The sequence below is a fragment of the Barbus barbus genome (genome assembly GCF_936440315.1).
Source record: "Barbus barbus genome assembly, chromosome: 26".
Classification (NCBI taxonomy): domain Eukaryota; kingdom Metazoa; phylum Chordata; class Actinopteri; order Cypriniformes; family Cyprinidae; genus Barbus; species Barbus barbus.
Genome location: NC_136754.1, coordinates 18,059,784 through 18,079,402, shown reverse-complemented (window position 1 = coordinate 18,079,402; position 19,619 = coordinate 18,059,784). Strand labels below are relative to the sequence as shown.

General features: G+C 33.6%; 1 protein-coding gene and 1 pseudogene across 2 annotated transcripts; one reads left to right on the top strand and one right to left on the bottom strand.

The window, feature by feature from the left end:
• Positions 1-349: 349 nt before the first annotated feature.
• Positions 350-12,142, bottom strand: LOC306846314 (heparan sulfate 2-O-sulfotransferase 1-like). The gene is made up of 7 exons (XM_079379599.1): positions 11,715-12,142; positions 4,478-4,710; positions 4,146-4,231; positions 3,271-3,409; positions 2,569-2,666; positions 2,327-2,484; positions 350-2,252 (listed from the first exon to the last, which is right to left on the bottom strand). The coding sequence occupies exons 1-7, from the start codon at positions 11,836-11,838 to the stop codon at positions 2,026-2,028; spliced, it is 1,065 nt and encodes a 354-aa protein (XP_079235725.1). The 5' UTR covers positions 11,839-12,142; the 3' UTR covers positions 350-2,025.
• A 476-nt stretch (positions 12,143-12,618) lies between these two features.
• Positions 12,619-17,689, top strand: LOC306846313 (selenoprotein F-like; annotated as a pseudogene). The gene is made up of 5 exons: positions 12,619-12,756; positions 14,472-14,639; positions 14,944-15,007; positions 15,240-15,289; positions 15,921-17,689. The product of its transcript is annotated as a selenoprotein F-like (transcript).
• The last annotated feature ends 1,930 nt before the right edge of the window (positions 17,690-19,619 follow it).

The window sequence follows — 19,619 nt, the reverse complement described above, 5'->3', positions numbered from 1 at the left end:
CTAAATCCAGCTTTACAATCCCAGGAATAAATTACATTTTAAAATCTATTAAAATAGAAAACAGTCATTTTAATATTTCATGATATTACCGCTTTTACTATATTTTAGATCAAATGGTGAGCATAAGAGACTTCTTTCGTAAACATGAAAAAAATCTAAACCTTTTTGTTTGATGTTTAATTTGTGTTTTTGTTGTTAGTAACAACAAAGGTGAAGAATATTAAATAAAATATAAGCCTCCATATATTTTTGTTTCTCCTTTGTTTAAAAAAAAAAGTGTACTTTTAGAAGATAGAAACAGTCTGTGATATTTTATCAAAATTATAATAAGGGAAGAAAAAATCTAAATAAATCAAGCTCTTTTTTATTATGGCCGACATATCTAAAAATCTATTTTCAAATCTACCTCGGCAATGTCAGCGGAAAAGAGCAAAGCTCCTGGAGTCCCATTCATTTGAAATGAAAATAACAAAGAACAGAGCAAATACAGGCTCACATGGAGGCACTTAATGAAAAAAAAGAGAAATATTAAAACTAATATATATTTTATATGGTTACTCTGTTTCATATACGGTACAGATTGGTTTTGATACTCTAAAAACATCTAACAGAACCTGTACAATGTCAAAATATATTTTATGTAGCAAGTGAGAGTTTGTCACAAAGACCTACTACGTACTTATATTTTGTCTTGGAGATTTTAAGGGCAAATGTGCAATCCATCACCCATTTCATGCACAAATGTGTGTTTAGTAAAGATCATGTACATATAAACACTGGAATTGTATAATGTACAAAGGAGACAAATTTCCATTTTCAAAAAGACATCAGTTCGAGTCTTTTAGTAGCATCAACAAGGCAAACAATATCACGTGATGGCTGCCTATTTCCACATTGATGTAAATAATGACAATCTATGCAACTGTATCTACATTTCATGTTGTAAAACAGCTCCTCACCTATTCATATTCTGAGATATCAAGTCATATTTACACTGGCTGTAATAACAGCTCTGTGTTACAGGAAAAAAGGCACAGTCTCGATGAATTTGGAGTCTTTCTTTCATTAAACATTTAACGTCCATGATCTCTAAATCAAAGCAGCAGACTAATGAGAAACAAAGTATGTTTAAACTACATTTAAAAAACATGATCATTCAGTCAATAAAATATATAAAAGCATATCCGTTTACCGAGAACAAAGAACAGTACAATGATCTACATGCAGATAAACATTTCATCTTCAATTCTTTATCCTCCCATTTTTAAACGTTTTGGTCCAGCTGTAACTGCAACGACCAGTATTTACATATATTTGTAGATAAAAATATATTATCTGCAATTGCTGAAAAAATGCAGGACTGAACCCCAAGCAGAAGGTTCTGTTTTAAAAATGGCAAACAGAAAAATGTGGATGGTTTTTTCCCGGTATTTCAAAGACAAGATATATGATGTGTTTTTAACCATGTGAAGTACATCCACATCTGCGTTTTTCCAATAAATCCCATAAATAGCCTTATGAAAGTCCAAGAAATAAAGTATTCCTCATTTTACTATATTGAAAAAATTACTTTGTCAGCTTGATAAGAATGTTTAGTAGTCATCTGAACTTTTAAGATAAGTAAAAACTCCCAGAATCAATCAGTCTAAAAAAAAAAAAAAAAACACCCAAAAGACTAAGCATTAACACATTAAATAAGTACAATAACAAAACGTTCTGAAATGTGGCGGCACCTGTATCAAATCCCTATGGCAGAAAGGTGATGGTTGTCTTGAATAACGACACAAACAAGATCTCAGTCACTTTTAAAGCTCATTAGTGAGCTTTTAAGCTTTCTTTGAAATGATATGTATTGGAGGATAAAGCTCTTGACACCTATTTGGCCCCAAGACTCTTCCCTGTGGCACGGACTAGTTTCAGTTGCTCTGCACACATCCAGATGGAAAACAGTCGGGCAGAATGGATTGCGTCCTCCCTCCAGTGTTTCCGACCACAGCATACAGTGTTATGGAGCACCGCTGAGTCTCAGGTAGTCTTTGGGTAGATTTTCTCATAGAAAAAGTTCTGTGCCAGTAGGTACAGTTCTCCATCTTTTTCTCTCACCGCGTGAGCCCGAACGTACTGGAACTGCTCTAGTGCAAACTCATAAAACTCATTCTCCATTTTCCAGATGTCTGACTGCTGCAGTCTGGCTATAGACTCTTTGGTGGGCGGCTTCTTCTCGCTCGTTTTCCTTAGGTGTGATTTCTTCCCTTTAGAAATAGACACAAACATTTAACAAAAATATCTAAAAGACTTTGTTAAAACATTTCTTCTGCAGTCGTACCTGTCCGATAGAGCTCTGTGGCCCCCTTAAAAAAGCGAGGAAGTGCCGCCTCCAACATCATAACAAAGTCTTCCAACTCCTCTGTCACTCCAACTAACATGTATTCATTCACCAGGTTGTATTTGGCTTGCTCCAAAGCCCATCTGCTGCCAATGTTCCTGGGAAGAAGTGATTGAGAAAATGTAGCAAGAGTCCTACAAGTGGTAGCTCTGAATTACACATAAAGACAGTGAACAGCCTACCAGCACTCAGAGTAATGACCACAGAAGAAGGGAATCTGAAGCCACAGTTTCTCTGGAGCACAGTCAGATCCTCCAGCAGCTACACACTCATCAAACGTCTGAAACACACACAGATCTCAAGAGTTGAACAAAATACAGTTTACATGTTCTGAGTTCAGCATGGATTTATTGACAGCAAAGAAAATAATTATGGTGGCCCACACTATGGTTATAGTAATAGATGTAATAGTGTTTTATTATTACTATTTTTTGTTTTTGTAATGTCATGTAATCTTCATGGCGAGAACAAATTGAATTAAAGTTATACAAATAAATAAGACCTTTATGATTAATACAAAGCAAAAATTCTAAAGTACATTTGTTTGTTCTACTTTTTAAAATACCTCAGACTCTGAATAAAAACATATTCTAGTAAAATATTTAACAGTCATTGGACAAAGAAAAATATTTAAGAATATTTGAACTTTTTACATAAAACATATACTTCCATTATTTTTCATAAATTTTACAAAATAATATTTCAATATTAAAAATATTTAACAGGACATTTTCCTAATATTATTATTATTATTATTATTATTATTTTGTAATGATTTTTACTAATGCAATAACTTTTATTTTGTGAACTTAAACTTGGGTACTTTACAGTCGTGAAATTCATAATTAAAAACAGGATAAAAATAGACAAAACAAACATCTCACCTTTTTGTCGCCTTGCTTTCTGCGTCGCAGTCCTGGTCTGTAGTCATCACCGAAGCGCAGGAAATAGTAGTAAGACACCAGACGCTCAATAGGGTCCCGGATAACATTTATGTAAATAGGCTTTTTTTTCACTCCAAATCTGATAATGAGATGGGAAAGGAAGTGCAATTAGTAATGTATTAGTATAGTAGTATTAACACATGTTTTGGGCATTTAGGCGTAATTAAATAGTTGCTTTATGCATGAAGGTAAGGTAGGGAGATATGGAAGCAGAATAATGACAATAGTTTTTCAAACATGAAGCATGCTGAATTCCACAAATCAAAAAAAAAAAAAAAAAAAGATACATTGCAATTAACAGTGCTTGCATTTTTAGGCCCTGAAATTTAACTTAGTTGTTTATTTAAGCTGTGAATATTTCAGTTCAAAATATTTCACACACATTTTCATAATTAAAAATTCAATCATTCATATTCACCTTCCAGAATTCCAGAAAGCACTGTTAATTGCAATGCATCTTTTTTTTTCGATTTGTGGAATTCAGCATGCTTCATGTTTGAAAAACTATTGTCATTATTCTACTTCCATAGGGAGTCCCACAAAACTGGAAACTAAAATAAAATGAGCTTGCTGCAATTCCTTTCACAGCCACCAGGAGTCAGCAGCATCAAACTGCTTTCTGGGTTGTTGGGAATGTAAAACAACATCCTTTCAATGGATATAAATCAATGAGTGGCTAGTTACGCAGAATGTTGGCAAATATTGCAAAACCTGAAACCACTCTAAACAGCATTGCTCATGCAAATCACATTGACCACAACAGATTGAGGAAATCTGAACAGAGAAACAAAATGACAGGAGCACATAATACATACTTGGTGAAGTCCAGAAAGGAAACGTGTCCGTGGTAGAATGCAGGCTTCATCTCCTTCCATAACGTCACGTTCTTTACGAACCGTACCTGAAAAAAAGTCAACCTCTTTAGCGTTTAATGACAGAAACTTGCCCATTTTAAGTCCTCAAGATAATATAAAGATATCACACGATAACATCTGCTGTAGTGCACTATTAAGGAAATGCTTTGTGCCTTTTAGAGACTGTTTGGTGCATTTCAGTAGATGGAAACATTTGGATCCTTCCAGCATTATAATGTGTTGTTCGAATGGCTATAAGTGGGAAGCACTAACAGTGAACATGCACAACTGACCTGATCCTGAAGAGACATGACGGGATTGTTTTTGGTAGTATTGATGTGCAGCACATGGTAGTGGTTCTTGTTGCACAGGTCGTAGGCGATGTTGGTGAAGGAGGTACTGGCTGTTTTGGGCACTCGGTTGTAGATGACCACCAAATCGTCCTCCACTACCAGGGACTCCTTCGCCCCCTCTTGAATGTGCCGTTGCTCAATCTCTCGTACCTCATGTATGGCAATGGCTCGTTCTGCAATGGAGCAAGAGCAGATAAGGAGACATTTATGCAAAATTAATTCAGTATTCAATAATGGCAAAAAAGCCTGCCAAATAACGACTTCTTAAAGGAACTAAAAGTACTGTATGTTGAGGGAACAAAATTGCAAAGAATACTGGATGAATAATTATCTCTTAAAGGAAAATTAATGTCTTTTATTAGATTTCAGCACTACGCACTTAAATTACAGAATTTTCAGCTTGTTGATTTAGTGACCTGGTGCTAAAAGGCTTTAAGATTTTTTTAAATAATAATAATAATAAAAAAAAAAAAAAAAAAAACTCAAGTGGGAAATTTCACTCAACAATACCAATAATGTTCTAATTTAATTCATATATTTAATCATATTTAAAATATATATTTTTGACAAAAGGTAAAAAAAAACTTAATTGCCAGTATTCTATATTTTTTATTTATTCATATTTATTTTTAATATCATATGTATTTGTATATGAACATGTGGCCTCAGTGACCTGGTGCTAAAAGGTTTTAAGATTTTTTAAAATAATAAAATAATAATAATAATAATCTTAAAAAATCCAAATAAGTGGGAACTCACACTCAACAATAACAATAATGTTCTAATTTAATTCATATATTTAATTATATTTATAATATATATTTTTGACAAAGGTAAAAAATCTTAATTGCCAGAATTCTATATTTTTAACATTCTAATTCTATATTTATTTTTTAATATTATATATGCATGAATTATATATTTTTTAATATTATATATGCATGCATATATATATATAAATTTAATTTTGCAGTTCTGTATGGAATGTTTTAAAATTGTTTTGAAAGTAATGAATTTTAGAGTTTAGAGAAATGTTTCTACTCAAATCAGAAAAAAGTTTTAAAATTTAGTGAATTCCTCTTCCTGTCATTTGAATTCAAATTCCAATTCAACATCATGTGAGCTTATTCATTACAATTTCTCATGAATGTTTGAAAGAGAGCCAATTCTTGAAATTCAAACTTTTGACCAAACATGCTATTTTTAAATTACAGTAATGCAAAATACAGACAATGTTCGAAGCGAATTCATGAACAAAATTTACTCTGCAGTTAAAACAGAAAAGGTCCTGTGGTCTGGTAATAATCGTGAGATGGAAATCTGACAGTGTACACTATGTGGTGACAGTAGTGTGTGAATGTGAGCAGGCGCTCGGACAGCTGCTACTGTGAGGTGATGATGTCAAACCTACCACAGCACATTCCCACTCATCTCTGACTGCTCTCGGGTCAAAAAGCCCAGTCTCCAACCATCACATGTGGACAACTGCTATCGCTCATGAAATCTGTTGCTATGCCACATTATGGTGTAACAGAGAAGTAATTGTTACTGAGGCATAAAGCATTTTGACATTTTAACGGAATAGTTTTACATTTTCTAAAAATTCTCTCACTCTCAGGCATTCAAAATTTAGACGAGTTTGTTTCTTCATTGGAACAGATTTGGAGACGTATTACTTCACAAGATGTTAAGTGATGGACTAGATCCGTGTGGATTACTTGTTGATTATTGAGATGTTTTTATCTGTTTGGACTCTCATTCTGACGGCACCCATTCACTGCAGAAGATCCACTGGTGAGCAAATGATGTAATGCTACATTTCTCCAAATCTGTTCAGATGAAGAAACAAACTTATCTACATCTTGGATGACCTGAGGGTGAGAAAATTCAGAGCAAATTTTCATTTTTGGGTGAGCGATTCCTTTAAAATTGTGAAGAGAAAACAATATAAAACAATAAAATATCAAAACCTGCTCTATATATTAGTAATCCACCACACTAAAAATTGTATGTGATTTATATGTGATGAGCTGTAATGGGAAATTTTTGACTCTGAGGTAAAAGTGTCGTCTGGGTTTATGGGTAGACGTGCATGTTGCAGACTGTTTCACCATCTCATTACTGCTGCAATACCTAGCCTAATGTAATAATATAATTGCAAGTTAATGAGAAAAACACCCTGACTCCTTACCTATTTCCTATTGGATAGGCACACAACTGCTGCATTATGCTGAGTGAAAGTGCTCTTTTAAAAACGGACAGGCAGCAAGAGGGCCTTCAGTGTGTCACTGATGCTATGGAAGACTGCTGATATTCACTTCTAATGGCCTTTACAACACTGTGTGTGTTCTTTGATATGGACCTCTTCAGAAGTACAATGACTTATTAAATGTCACAGAATTTTCTCGTACCCGGAAAACATGACTTAAAATGAATTTCTGCAGTTACTGTAGTGTTTTTCCAAGCAATTCACATCTACACTTTTCGTGAGAACAGCAAAAAGAAGCAAAACAAGAAATCGAATCATATAATAAGCATTTATTAATAGTACTGTCAAAAGATTAATCGCGATTCATCGTATCCAAAATAAAAGTTTTTGTTTACATAATGTGTGTGTATACTGTGTATATTTATTATGTATATATAAATACAAACACATGCATGTATATATTTAAGAAAAATGTGTTTATATATTAAATATAATATAAAATATAAGATTGATTATATAAATGTAAATATTTTCAAAATATGCATACATCAAATTATATATACACACACACACACACACACACACACACACTATTTATTGTGATTAATCGTATGACAGCACTATTTATTAATAATTAAGCCAATAACATTAATTTTTGAGGGGCTCAAATCAATGATGTTATTCAAAAACACATGAAAAAGGAAAAGAAAAAAATACCTAAGTCAAGCATGCTTTAACTTTTACATATAGCTATTTAGTTTTGTCATGTCAGCATAAGGCTATCTTCATGGCAAAAGTTGGAATAATAATTTACAAGCACAAAATAAAAACAAATAAACAAACTTATACAAGATTTTTTAAATTAACATATGACCAAAATATATTTTCAGGTAAAATCTTACTGAACAATTCCCTGAGTGAGCTTCATTAAAAAAAAAAAAAAGTGTTCTACTGGGAGAAACGGGGACAGTCCAATAAAATGATTAATGGAAAGGGGGGTTTTGCCGAACGTGCATAAACAAAAAAGCATGGTTCAATCTTGTATGTATATGTACGTATTCAAAAGTGTAAACTTTTGTAAATAAATGAATAATTCAAAATCATATAAAAATATTACATTTTTAAGAATTTAACATGCATTTTAAACTACATTTTTATTTTTTTAAATAACGGTGACTCTTTTTTGTCTTTGACCCAATGATATATTTTCAGACCATAAACAGATATAAATCATGCAACATAATAATGCATGTGAAATGACAGTGCAAAAAATGTTAATGGTAAAGTTGAGTGTCTTGTTCCAGTAAAGGCCAAAAATAATAAGATGAGGGAGTGAAATTTAATATCTACAAGTGTCAAGCTGCTCAGGAGGAGCAGAGGATTTACTGCAGTCAGCTGCCAAACCTGACAAGTTATACTCTGACTGATGTCTTTTCAATGATTCAAATCAGGTTACAGTCTTTCCTCAGATAGAACAAATCATCCTTTCAGTCATTTTTGCCTCTGCGACTCTACAACATGGAGGTCACTGAGAGGTCATTTTATGTTCAAGCTTGTTAGCTCCAGAAGTGGCATTATCATGCCACAAGAACATTTACAGCCTTGGCAGAATGACTAAGGCTGAGCAAGAGAAATGGAGTAGTGCGGTTCAAAAGAAAAACAGACCTGAAGTATGCCCTGCCTATACAAAGAGGCCATAAAAATCGACTAAGAAATGCGAGCAGCTGTACGCCTCTGGTATTCAGGGGGGCTTTGAAGTTTTAAAAAACAGTTAGTAAAGCATTAAGCTCGTGATCTGCCACAGGTTATGTACCATCTGGTTACACACAACAGGACGCACCAACTGACACCAAGAATTGTTGCTTGTGTTAGACTTGCTATTCATAAGATTAGTATGCATAAACTGAATGGGCATTGCCACTAATTTGAAATTATCATCATTACAAGTAGACTAAATAAAATAAAATGGATTTACAATTTACACCTTGAGGTATGAGAAACATATGTAACTTCATAAGTCAAATTTCACTTTTACACATAGTATGTAGTGTACACTACCATTCAGAATATTGGGGACAGAAAGATTTTCTTTCAAGAAATCAATACTTTTAGTTTTATCCAACAAGGACACATTACATTGATCTAAAGTCATAGCTAAGACATTTATAATGTATAATTTTTTTTTCTTCACAATTTGACTGTTTTCACTGTTTTTGATCAAATAAATGCAGGTTTAAGAGACTTCTTTCATACATCTTACCAGCCACCAACTTTTGAATGGTAGTGTAAATGTTGGGACTTTTATATATTAATATTTATTAGTCTGATTAATACACCAAACATTAAAAAAGCGCACATCATATAAATCTATTCATATTAGAAAGGCTACAAAAGTATTTGTTTAGTTTATATGTCATCCGCTGGCTCTGAAACCTTCAACAATCAACAGAGCTTTCAAAGTCTTTAAGCATCATAAACACAGCTATTTTGGATCTAAAAATGTGTAGTAGTCAATGTGTTGGTGCCAAGCCATAACACATAGGCTTAGCTTCTTTCACAGTCCCATCAGGGCTAAAAACAGTACCGATCTGAAACATGTTCAAAGGGAATCCCAGAACTTCCATTAGCAAACGGAGACAAATTACTATCAGGTTAGATATCAAATAACTTTCCGATGCTCATGAACCGTGAAAGTGTATGTCAGATGCCATCATTAGAGCAAATGGAACGATAATAAATCAACAATCAACATTTCGAAATGTGACACGAAATATAGTCAGTAAAAACACTGTTGAAGTACTGCGTCAAATTAATAAAACAGCTTATACTAGGTATGTGCTAAAGACTCCATCTGTTCACAGTCAAACAAGATTTTCTAACAGGATGACAGGTTCGAAAACATCATCAATTTATGCAGCGCTGAGACTGACAGCTTTCTCCAGGTCTAACCAGATGGAAACCTTCCTCTCACCTTTCTGCCTGCTAACAGGTCTCATATTTCTCTGCAGTTGTGCAACTATTCATAGAGCAAAAGGCTGTTATGTGATGTGAGTAACTCAGCTTGGATGGTGGGAACCAGCTAACCCAAACAACAGCAACTTGCCAATTTTTAATGGAAAGAACGTCGCTTATTCAAACAAAGCATTATAATAACTTGAGCACAGCAGAGATGTAGCTCTGTGAAGGTGCTGTGAAACAGATATGATGCATTACAGTCCAAACAGTGAAGCATTCAGAATAGCCTGTATTGGACATGAAATAGCCCATATCCGATCGCTCTAAGCATGTGGCTTTGACCTGCGTCACAAAACATGTTTGGAATCACAGCACTCCACCAAAATACAAAAGCCCTGCTGGCGTGTGTACTTCGCAGATGTTTAAAATAACCGATTTTGTTCATTTCAATAGATTAGTTGCAATAAGCAGAAAACATTTTACTTTCACAGACAGACATTACACAACTTCCTTAGATAATTTTGGATGTCAACACTGTGAGATATTTATGAACGTGCATGATAACATGTTTTTTTATAAAACAGATATTTCACCTGCGTCACCTGTTCACTCAGCTCTCGTGGGTTCTACGGTTTTTATAATGGTAGGAAATAATATTTGTATTATTAAGTGCTAAACATCTATATTTCCTCCTGTGGCAAAGCCACGGTATGCAAACTCACATACACTACTGTCAAATGTCAGGTAGGATTTTTGTTTTTGAGAGAAGGTCACCAAGGCTGTATTTCTTTCACAGTAAAAAAGTAATGTTGTGAAGTATCATTACAATTTAAAATAACTTGTCTATTTTAATACATTTAAAAATGTAATTTATTGCTGCGACGCCAAAGCTGAATTTTCAGCATCATTACTCCAGTCTTCAGTTTTACATGATCATTCAGAAATCATTCTAATGGGTTGATTCATGCCAAGATTTTTTTTTTAATTATTATAAACGCTGAAAACAGTTGTGTTGCTTAATATTTCTTATTTTTTTAATGAATAGGAAGTTCAAAAGAACAGCATTTATTTGAAATAGAAATCTTTTGTAACATTATAAATGTCGTTTGATCTATTTAATAAATCCTTATTCATTAAAAGCACTTTGAATCGTTGTTTACACTAGTAAATAATGTGTAACACTAACTTTTGTCTCGGTTAGAAGTTGTTGCATAAATCTTTCTAATATCGCAATATATGAGTCGTACATCCATTTTATGACTTATCTGAAAGTCATTTTATTAGTTTAGTCTACATGTGAAACTCCAAACTTATAAATGGGAGTGTTAATAAGGTTTTTAGATAATTTTAAGCAGGTCCTGTTAATAACTAGAAACAGCATTAAAGAAAAAAGGAAAAAATAAATAAATAAAACACTGACTGGCTTCTCAGTTTAATATTTTTTGATGGTGATAAATTTTCTGACTGTGGTAACATTCAGTAGATGGAGGTGAAAATCTATTTGAGTTTCAATTCATTCATTCACTGAAGTGATTTTTTTATTGGTTGGTATTTATAATAATTAAATAATGACATGCTTTTCTATCTGATAGTGTTGAGCCATATTAATGGGCAAGGAAAAAACGCACAATAAACTGGAAAATATTGCCAAATATGTTGAACAGATTAATGCAAATTTTTGTCCCTGAAAACATAAGTGAGTGGCATGTCTGATGCAGTAGCTAATAGTGCAACTGATAAATGCTTGAATAATGACGAAGGAAAATATTCTTTGCACAACTAAGTGAATCAAAACTGATACTGGATCTTGCTTGAATTAAAATACAGCTGCTGCCTGAGACATGATGGACCATGTAGTCCAAACACACGAATGCTCATTACCTCCCTTAAAATAGCACTGAGGAAAACAAATCACACCATGATAATGTTGACAAACTGGCACAAACCAGACTTTGCTGGTTTCTAGTCTACAAATGATTTCAAGATACTTTATTGGAAAGGAAAGATTCTTACCCAGCTTCCCCCGTGACTCCTCAAGCTTCTGAATTTGGTTTTCCAAAAAGATCATCGCAATGGCGAAGGCCAACAGAGCCAGGAGCTGAAACTTCGGCGACATCTTTAACCTTAAAAGCCCCATCAAAAAACCCAGCAGAGAGAGGACATGCCGTGACCGAGAACTTTATGACACACAGTTCATGGATGCAAAGAGCAGTGCTTCCATGATTCCCACAATCGAATATAAACACTCACAGCAAACTACACTACAGTGGACACTTACTACCGCAACAAAAACAGTTCCGCATAAAATGTTGTATGTTTATCGCAACCGAACAGCTCAGACTATCCTTCGCTTGAGTAGCAGCTGTAGTGTACGTTCAGTTGTTGATAAATCCTGGGAAGTATAGGCACGTTGTGTCAGTGCGCAATGCGCATGCGCATTCGCCGGTTTTGCCGTCAGTAGGTCAGCTGTCGCTGTATGACTGGATAATCTCACTTCACGCCGGTAAATACGACTCCTGTCCACTGTCCAGACAACAACACATCACATTTACAGTTAACTGTTCATGTATACATACAGATATTTTCTGTAATTTAAAAAAATATATATATTACTTGCATATAAATGCGCAAAAGATCACACATAAAATCCCCTTATATTTCCAATTCTACACATAACACAACTTCCATGCCATAAAAGCGTGTTGATAAAATTGAGAAAGAACAGTACTGAAGTATAAAAAAGAAATTCAATCAGATTTGTCCAAACTCTTCCTAAACCATTTCACGCGATGAAACACACCTTCAGCTTAGTTAAAAAAGAATATGCTAATTATTGCTAATTATTTTTTGTTGTCAATTGTTAAAACAGTTTGATATTTCTTTAAAGGGAAACCGTTATTCTTTCATACAGCTTGTTGTTTTTGGTCGGACTTTTATTAATAAACTCAGCGTGTGTGATGTGACGCACTTCCGGCTGAGCTCGGTGTTGAGTGGAAGAGAAACGCTCATGGCGGGGGAGGTGTACCTGCTTTGGTTACTGCCGTTATTACAAACGGTAGGTGAATAAGACATATCTGTACATTTTCATATTTGAAAGTAGATACTATACAATGACAAGTAGTCCACGTGTCTATGTAAAATATGGAGTATTTACGTCCAAGGCGCTGGATATCCGGCTCGCTAATGTTAGCTCATGACGTGGCTCAACCGGCTGATAATGTATGCAGATCTGTATAATATCGCGGATTTAATTTCTAACCGTAACATTAACTAACTTTGCATCTACTGCAAAAGTCTGAGACTGTTTTCATATGATCTGTAATGATTCAATTCTAAATCTGTTAGCTAACGTTAGTTTATCTGCAAGAAATTAAATAACTTGTAAATAAACACTTCGGTGATGTAAAATATGATTTCCTGTATGTTTACACAAGCAGAGGTGTATTTTTTTTTCCCTCAGTTTTGGGGATTTTCCGAGAGTAGCTGATAAGTGCTCGAAACCAGGAAGCAAATTCATTATATTGTGTGGATAAAAAAAATGCATATTCCATAATATAAGGGCTTGTTGATTAAACTTAGAAAGGACAATATTATGGGGTATGAAAAATGAAATTCAATCAGATTCCAGGTCCAAACAATTCTTAAGTCATTGCAATTCCAATATAAAGTCTGTTATTTTAGTATCACTGTCACTGAGCTAGTATTATAGTTATAGTATTTTTTTTTTTTTGAAACATTGGAAAGTTTTTATTTTAATTTTAAAGTTTTATATATATATATATATATATATATATATATATATATATAACGTTTTTATTTCTGTTTTAGTTATTTTAGTACATCAAGTTAAACATGTTGCATTGGCAACTAGCTAAAAAAACATTTATTCTGTTTTTTCAGTTAAGGTTTATTTCAAGTAACATTTTTTTTATGGTTTTAAATTGTACTTTCAGTTTTAATTAACTATAATTACACTGCTCTCAAAAGTTCCTGCATTTTAATTTTTTAATTATTGTGGTTATTCTTAAATGAAAATGTATCAACTATACTATTTATTTGATCATTTGTGACCCTGGACCACAAAACCAGTCATAAGGGTACATTTTTCAAATTCGTAAGCTTTCCATTGATGTATGGTTTGTTAGGATAGTACAATATTTGGCTGAGATAACTATTTGAAAATCTGGAATCTGAGGGTGCAAAAAAATCTAAATGCTGAGAAAATCGCCTTTAAAGTTGTCCAAATGAAGTTCTTAGCAATGCATATTACATATAAAAAATGAAGTTTTGATATATTTACAGTAGGAAATTTACAAAATATCTTCATGGAACATAATCTTTACTTAATATCCTAATGATTTTTGGCGTAAATGAAAAATCTATAATTTTGACCCATACAATGTATTTTTGGCTATTGCTACAAATATACCCCAGCGACTTAAGACTGGTTTTGTTGTCCAGGGTCACATTTATATGGTTTGTAACTAGGAAGTGAAATGTCAACCACCAGCTATAAAAAGTATAGTCTTGTTATCATAGCTGTGTAGCCAAAGCTTGCAAATTGCTGCACCTGTGCTTTACCCTCAATTTGCATTGTTCTTTGACATTGCATTTGAGGATCATTAAAATCAAAGATGCTCTCAGAAAACAGCTGAGAATTTCCAACAGGTTTGAGGTATTGACTTAAAGGTCAACTGGTGTAAGTGCTTAAAGAATTGCATCTACTGCTTGTTTCATGTGTAAAATGTGTTGAAAATCTTCCTGACTTAGCTGGTGTCTTATGGAGCGGAGCTCTCCTCTGAGGCCTGCAGGGAGATGGGCTTCTCCAGCAATCTCCTGTGCAGCTCCTGTGATCTCCTGGGTCAGTTCAGTCTGGGCCAGTTAGACCTTCCCTGCAGGCAGTGCTGTCAAGAGGAGGCTCAGCTGGAGTCTAGGAAGGTGAGTTCAGCTTCTGTGTCAAATCACAAGGTCATTTTCTTTCACTGAACATGGGGTGCTGGAGCTATAATGAAGCTTTCCTGTAGTTCTACCCGCCAAACAAGGAAAAATTTGGTACAAATATTTAGATACAAGCCAGAGGCCACAGTCTTGATTATTTTGCCTCATATCACTTGACTTAAATGAAGCAATTATAAAAACCAATATATTTATTTATTAGTGTTGTCGATGTGAAAATCTGTTTGTAGTCAGATTAATGTATAATTGTCTTTTTTTTTTCTTTTTCTTTTTTTTTTTTTGACAGCTCTATCCAGGAGCCATCCTTGAGGTCTGTGGATGAAAATTGGGGAGGTTCCCTCAAGTCCAAGGTAGGTTGAGGATTTGGCCTCAAGTATGAGTAATTGACACTTTATAATTCTTATGCTGCTTGATGATTTTACAAAAATGGCTTAAACGTGTAGCAAAATAAACCAAGTTAATTTGAAATGCTTCAAAGGGTGCTTTTCTTGTAGCAGCTGTTGTTTTGTGGCACAGACTATCAGTGTTAACTTTTTCACTCCTTTTACAAAACAGTAATTTTGTGACTATATTTCCCTTCAGCTTTTGTCAGGGGTGACAAGCCAAAGATGTTCAGGGGTCTTCAGGTCAAGGTAAATTTATTTTTCTTAAATATTTTAGGTGAAAGTTAATAAGTAATCATTTAAATTATAAAGGTAATAAACATGGGCATAGACTTCTGTTCAAAAGTCTGTAAGTTTTTATTTTTTTTTTATTTTAAGAAATTATTACTTTAATTCAGCAAGGGTATATTAAATCAATTAAAAGTGACAGTAAAGATGAACAAATTCTGTTTCAAATATGCTGTTGTTTTGAGATTAGATTGTTTCTTGAGCAGCAAATCAACATATTAGAATGATTTTGAAAGATCATGTGAGACTTGAGACTGGAGAAATGGCTGCTGAAAATTCAGCTTTGCCATCACAGAAATTACATTTAAAAATATATCCAAATAAAATACATTTTCAATTGTAAAATTTTATATTTCACAATATTACAGTTTTTAATGCATTAATAAAAAAAGACTTAAACACTTAAAAAGTAAAAAATATATATATATCTCAACGACCCCTAACTTTTGGACAGTAGTGTGTGGGGGCATATAAAATAAAATAATTTGATACGAACCTAACATTTGTCTAAAAAAAAAAAAAAAGTTTTATTTCTTTTATACTTGGTTTAAACACTGGTTAATTCTAGATGACTTTTTTGCTTTCATTGCAGTATGTGAGAGGCTCAGACCCTGTACTAAAGCTGCTGGACGATAACGGGAACATTGCTGAGGAGCTCAGCATCCTCAAGTGGAACACAGACAGCGTCGAAGAATTTCTTAGTGAGAAGTTAGAACGAATTTAGACTCACAGTTTCACATTTAAAACCAAATTTTCACTATTTGCTTTTTTTGTATAAATCTCAAGCTGAATCAAAGGACCACAATTAATTTTTGTGCTCAATAATGGACATTAAAACATTTCTTTTTTTTTTTTGGTCTTTGAAAGTAAACGCATCAGTATCTGGTTTGAGGTTAAGTGATCAGGACATACTGTACTTATTTAGTTGATTTTTCTGCTGCATATTGTTAAATCGTTGATGTGCTGTGGCATTTTCTACATCTTGTGTCTGAGTGAAGCCTGTTGAATGTGCTGTTTGGTAAAGCTTGTGGCGACTCCTCAGAAGCACATGTTTATGTGGATTTGCACGTTAGTGAAGGCCTGACAGTAAACCAGTCCCTGGCATGTGAGGCCTGAAGACCCTGTGTAACTCTCTGAACATGTTGTTATGGTGGGAACCTTCGAGCTCTACCCCAGTATGAGACGGTGGAATCTCTTCATTTAAATGTTTAAGAAATTGAATTTAAACTCAGTTTCATTAGCACAGACAAATAAACCTGTTTTTCATATTAATGTTTTTTTAACATTTTCTCCATAGCATTTCCCTGGTAAATGTGTGAATGTTTTTTTTTTTATTATTGGCATAATTATTTACGGCAAACCGTCAACATGGTGTTCTTGCTCCTAATTTACAGGCATTTTGAGAGCAGTAACATTATCTGTGATATTTATATTTTCACCACTAGATGTCAGCAGCATTTTGGTTGTGTTCACTGTTTAGACAAGTTTCAAAGATACGCTGTCTAAAAAAAGAATACCGTATAATCTAATGTTAATTTAATAGTAATTTCATGTCACAGTCTAATTTGACAAATATGAACAAAAGTTGAAAAGGTCATAACAAAAAGTAGTGGATACATTTGCTTTGTTTTAATATCAAATTAATTTGTTTTTTTTTTAACACACAGAAATCTATTAAATAATAGATTAAGTGATAGAGTAGGCCCATATTATACAGTTGGCCCAGATTAGATACATGCATATAAATGGGGATTTCTGTTTTGTTTTTGGGAATGTTCTTGAAAGAAGTGTCTTGAACAGAGACATTGGTTAAAATAATTTATTTGATTAAAATTAGAGTAAAAACAATATTGTGAAATACTGTTAAAATTCAAAGCACCTGATTTCAATTTGAATTTACACTACCAGTTAAAAGTTTTTAGACAGTAAGATTTTTAATGTTATTTAAAGAAGAAATTATAGAAATTAATACTTATTTAGCAAGGGTGCTTTACATGGATCAAAAGTGGTGACATTTATAATGTTACAAAAAATTTACATTTCAGATAAATGATGTTCTTCTGAACTTTCTATTCATCGAAGAAACCTGAAGAAATTCCACTCAGCTGTTTTCAACATAATAATAATAATAATAATAAATATTTTTTGAGCCGCAAATCAGAATATTACAATAATTTCTGAAGGATTACGTGACTGGAATAATGATGTTAAAAATTCAGCTTTGAAATCACTGGAATAAAGTACATTTTAAAATATATTAAAATAGAAAAGTCATTTTAAAATATTTCTAAATTTTACTGTTTTTGCTGTACTTTGGATCAAATAAATGCAGGCTTGGTGAGATTAAAAATCTTACTGTTCAAAAAGCTTTTGGCTGGTAGTGTATTTTTAGTATGTAATTTATTCCTGTGATGCAAAGCTACATTTTCAGCAGCCATTACTCCAGTCTTCAGTGTCACATGATCCTCCAGAAATGGTTTCAATATGCTGATTATTATTATTGTCATTGTTGAAACGAAATGTGCTGCTTAATATTTTTGTGGAAACCAAGATATATATATATATATATATATATATATATATATATATATATATTAGAATTGTTTGATGAATAGAAAGCTCAAAACAGCATTTATTTGAAATGTATACATTTTGTAATAAATATACACTATATTGCCTAACCCTTCTAATGAACATGTTTGACTACTTTAGCCATTTCCATGAGTACAAATCTTAATGTTAAAGCATATAATGATATTCTAGGGAATTGTTTGCTTCTAATTTTATAGCAACAGTTTGGACAAGACCCTTTTCTATTCTAACATGTTAATGTCTCTGTGTATAAGGCACGGTTCAAAAAGAAATGATTGAGTCAGTCAGTGTGGAAGAACTTGACTGGTCTGCAGAAAGCCAAGTCCTGATCCCAGTTGAACAGCTCTGGTGTGACTTTAAATGCAGACCTTGAGCCTAAAACGCATCACTAAACACCAATGACTTGTACATACACTATATGGACAAAAGTATTGGAACACTCCCATCTTTAGAACAAAAAAGACACTTCCAAAACTGTGGCAACGAAGGTGGAAACACAATTAATTTATTTAAAAATTGTATTTCCATCTCTGTTGCAACAGTTTTGGAAGTGTCTAAAATAAATGCACCCATATGTACAAGTCATTGGTGTTTAGTGATGCGTTTTAGGCTCAAGGTCTGCATTTATCATTATATGCTTAAACATTAAGATTTGTACTCATGGAAATCTATTAAATAATAGATTAAGTGATAGAGTAGGCCCATATTATACAGTTGGCCCAGATTTTGATCAATTTAATGCATCCTTGCTGTTTAAATTTGTTTTTTTTTTAAATAACTGGCCCCTAACTTTTGAACAGTAGTGTACATTTCTTATAAATATTGAAAGTAAATTTGTATAGTCTGCTGATGTCTGCTAACGGACAGCTCTGAATCACTGATTAATGCCGCATGTCTGGCACAGCATGCTCTTCACAGATTTACACAATGTGTTTAGAGTCATTCTTTTTTAATTGGTCCTAACAGCCTTAGTCATCAGTTAATCACCAGTTAGCAATGAAAAGACAAGCGTGTTTTAACAGTCCGGTCTTGGACAAATTGCTGTGTCATTCATCCATTTCCAGAATGTCCTGTAACTTATTTGCTTTCCAAATCAGCCCTAAATCTAACATTTAAAGAGGATTCAGCAGGACAGTTCACAGTTTAACAGCACACTCTTGTGGAATGTAACTGATAGGGAGAGCTTGCTGATCTACTTTTTCCTGTTTCCCACCCGAGTTGCTTTACATGTCCACGCCTGTACACACAGTCTTACTGCATATAAAAAAAATATTTTAATGGTCTAAAATATCATTAAACTACAAAACTAATTAGATACAGAACACACACAGCTTCATCTGTAAGGATTAGATATCTTAATTTATAAATATTCCTGAAACTTCAACGTTATCAGGTCCTGCTACAATCAAGTCCTTGCAAACACTGAAAGTCATCGACGGTAGGTAAATGATGCTGCAAAAGTTACTCCAAAAGCATACATAGAAACAATGTTATCTGTGACTCATTGTGCATGGGAAAATTGAACTGATTTTCACGTTCCCACCCCCCTCCCCTCCCCTCCCTCAGGTTGAGTAAGACCAGCCCTCCCGGGGTCCAGGGGCAGTAGTTGTGTCAGATCCCTTGCCAAGCACAGGACTGCAGACACTCCTCATCTCTGATGAATTCCATGTGCGTTCCGCCTGCAGTTACTGCTGCTCAT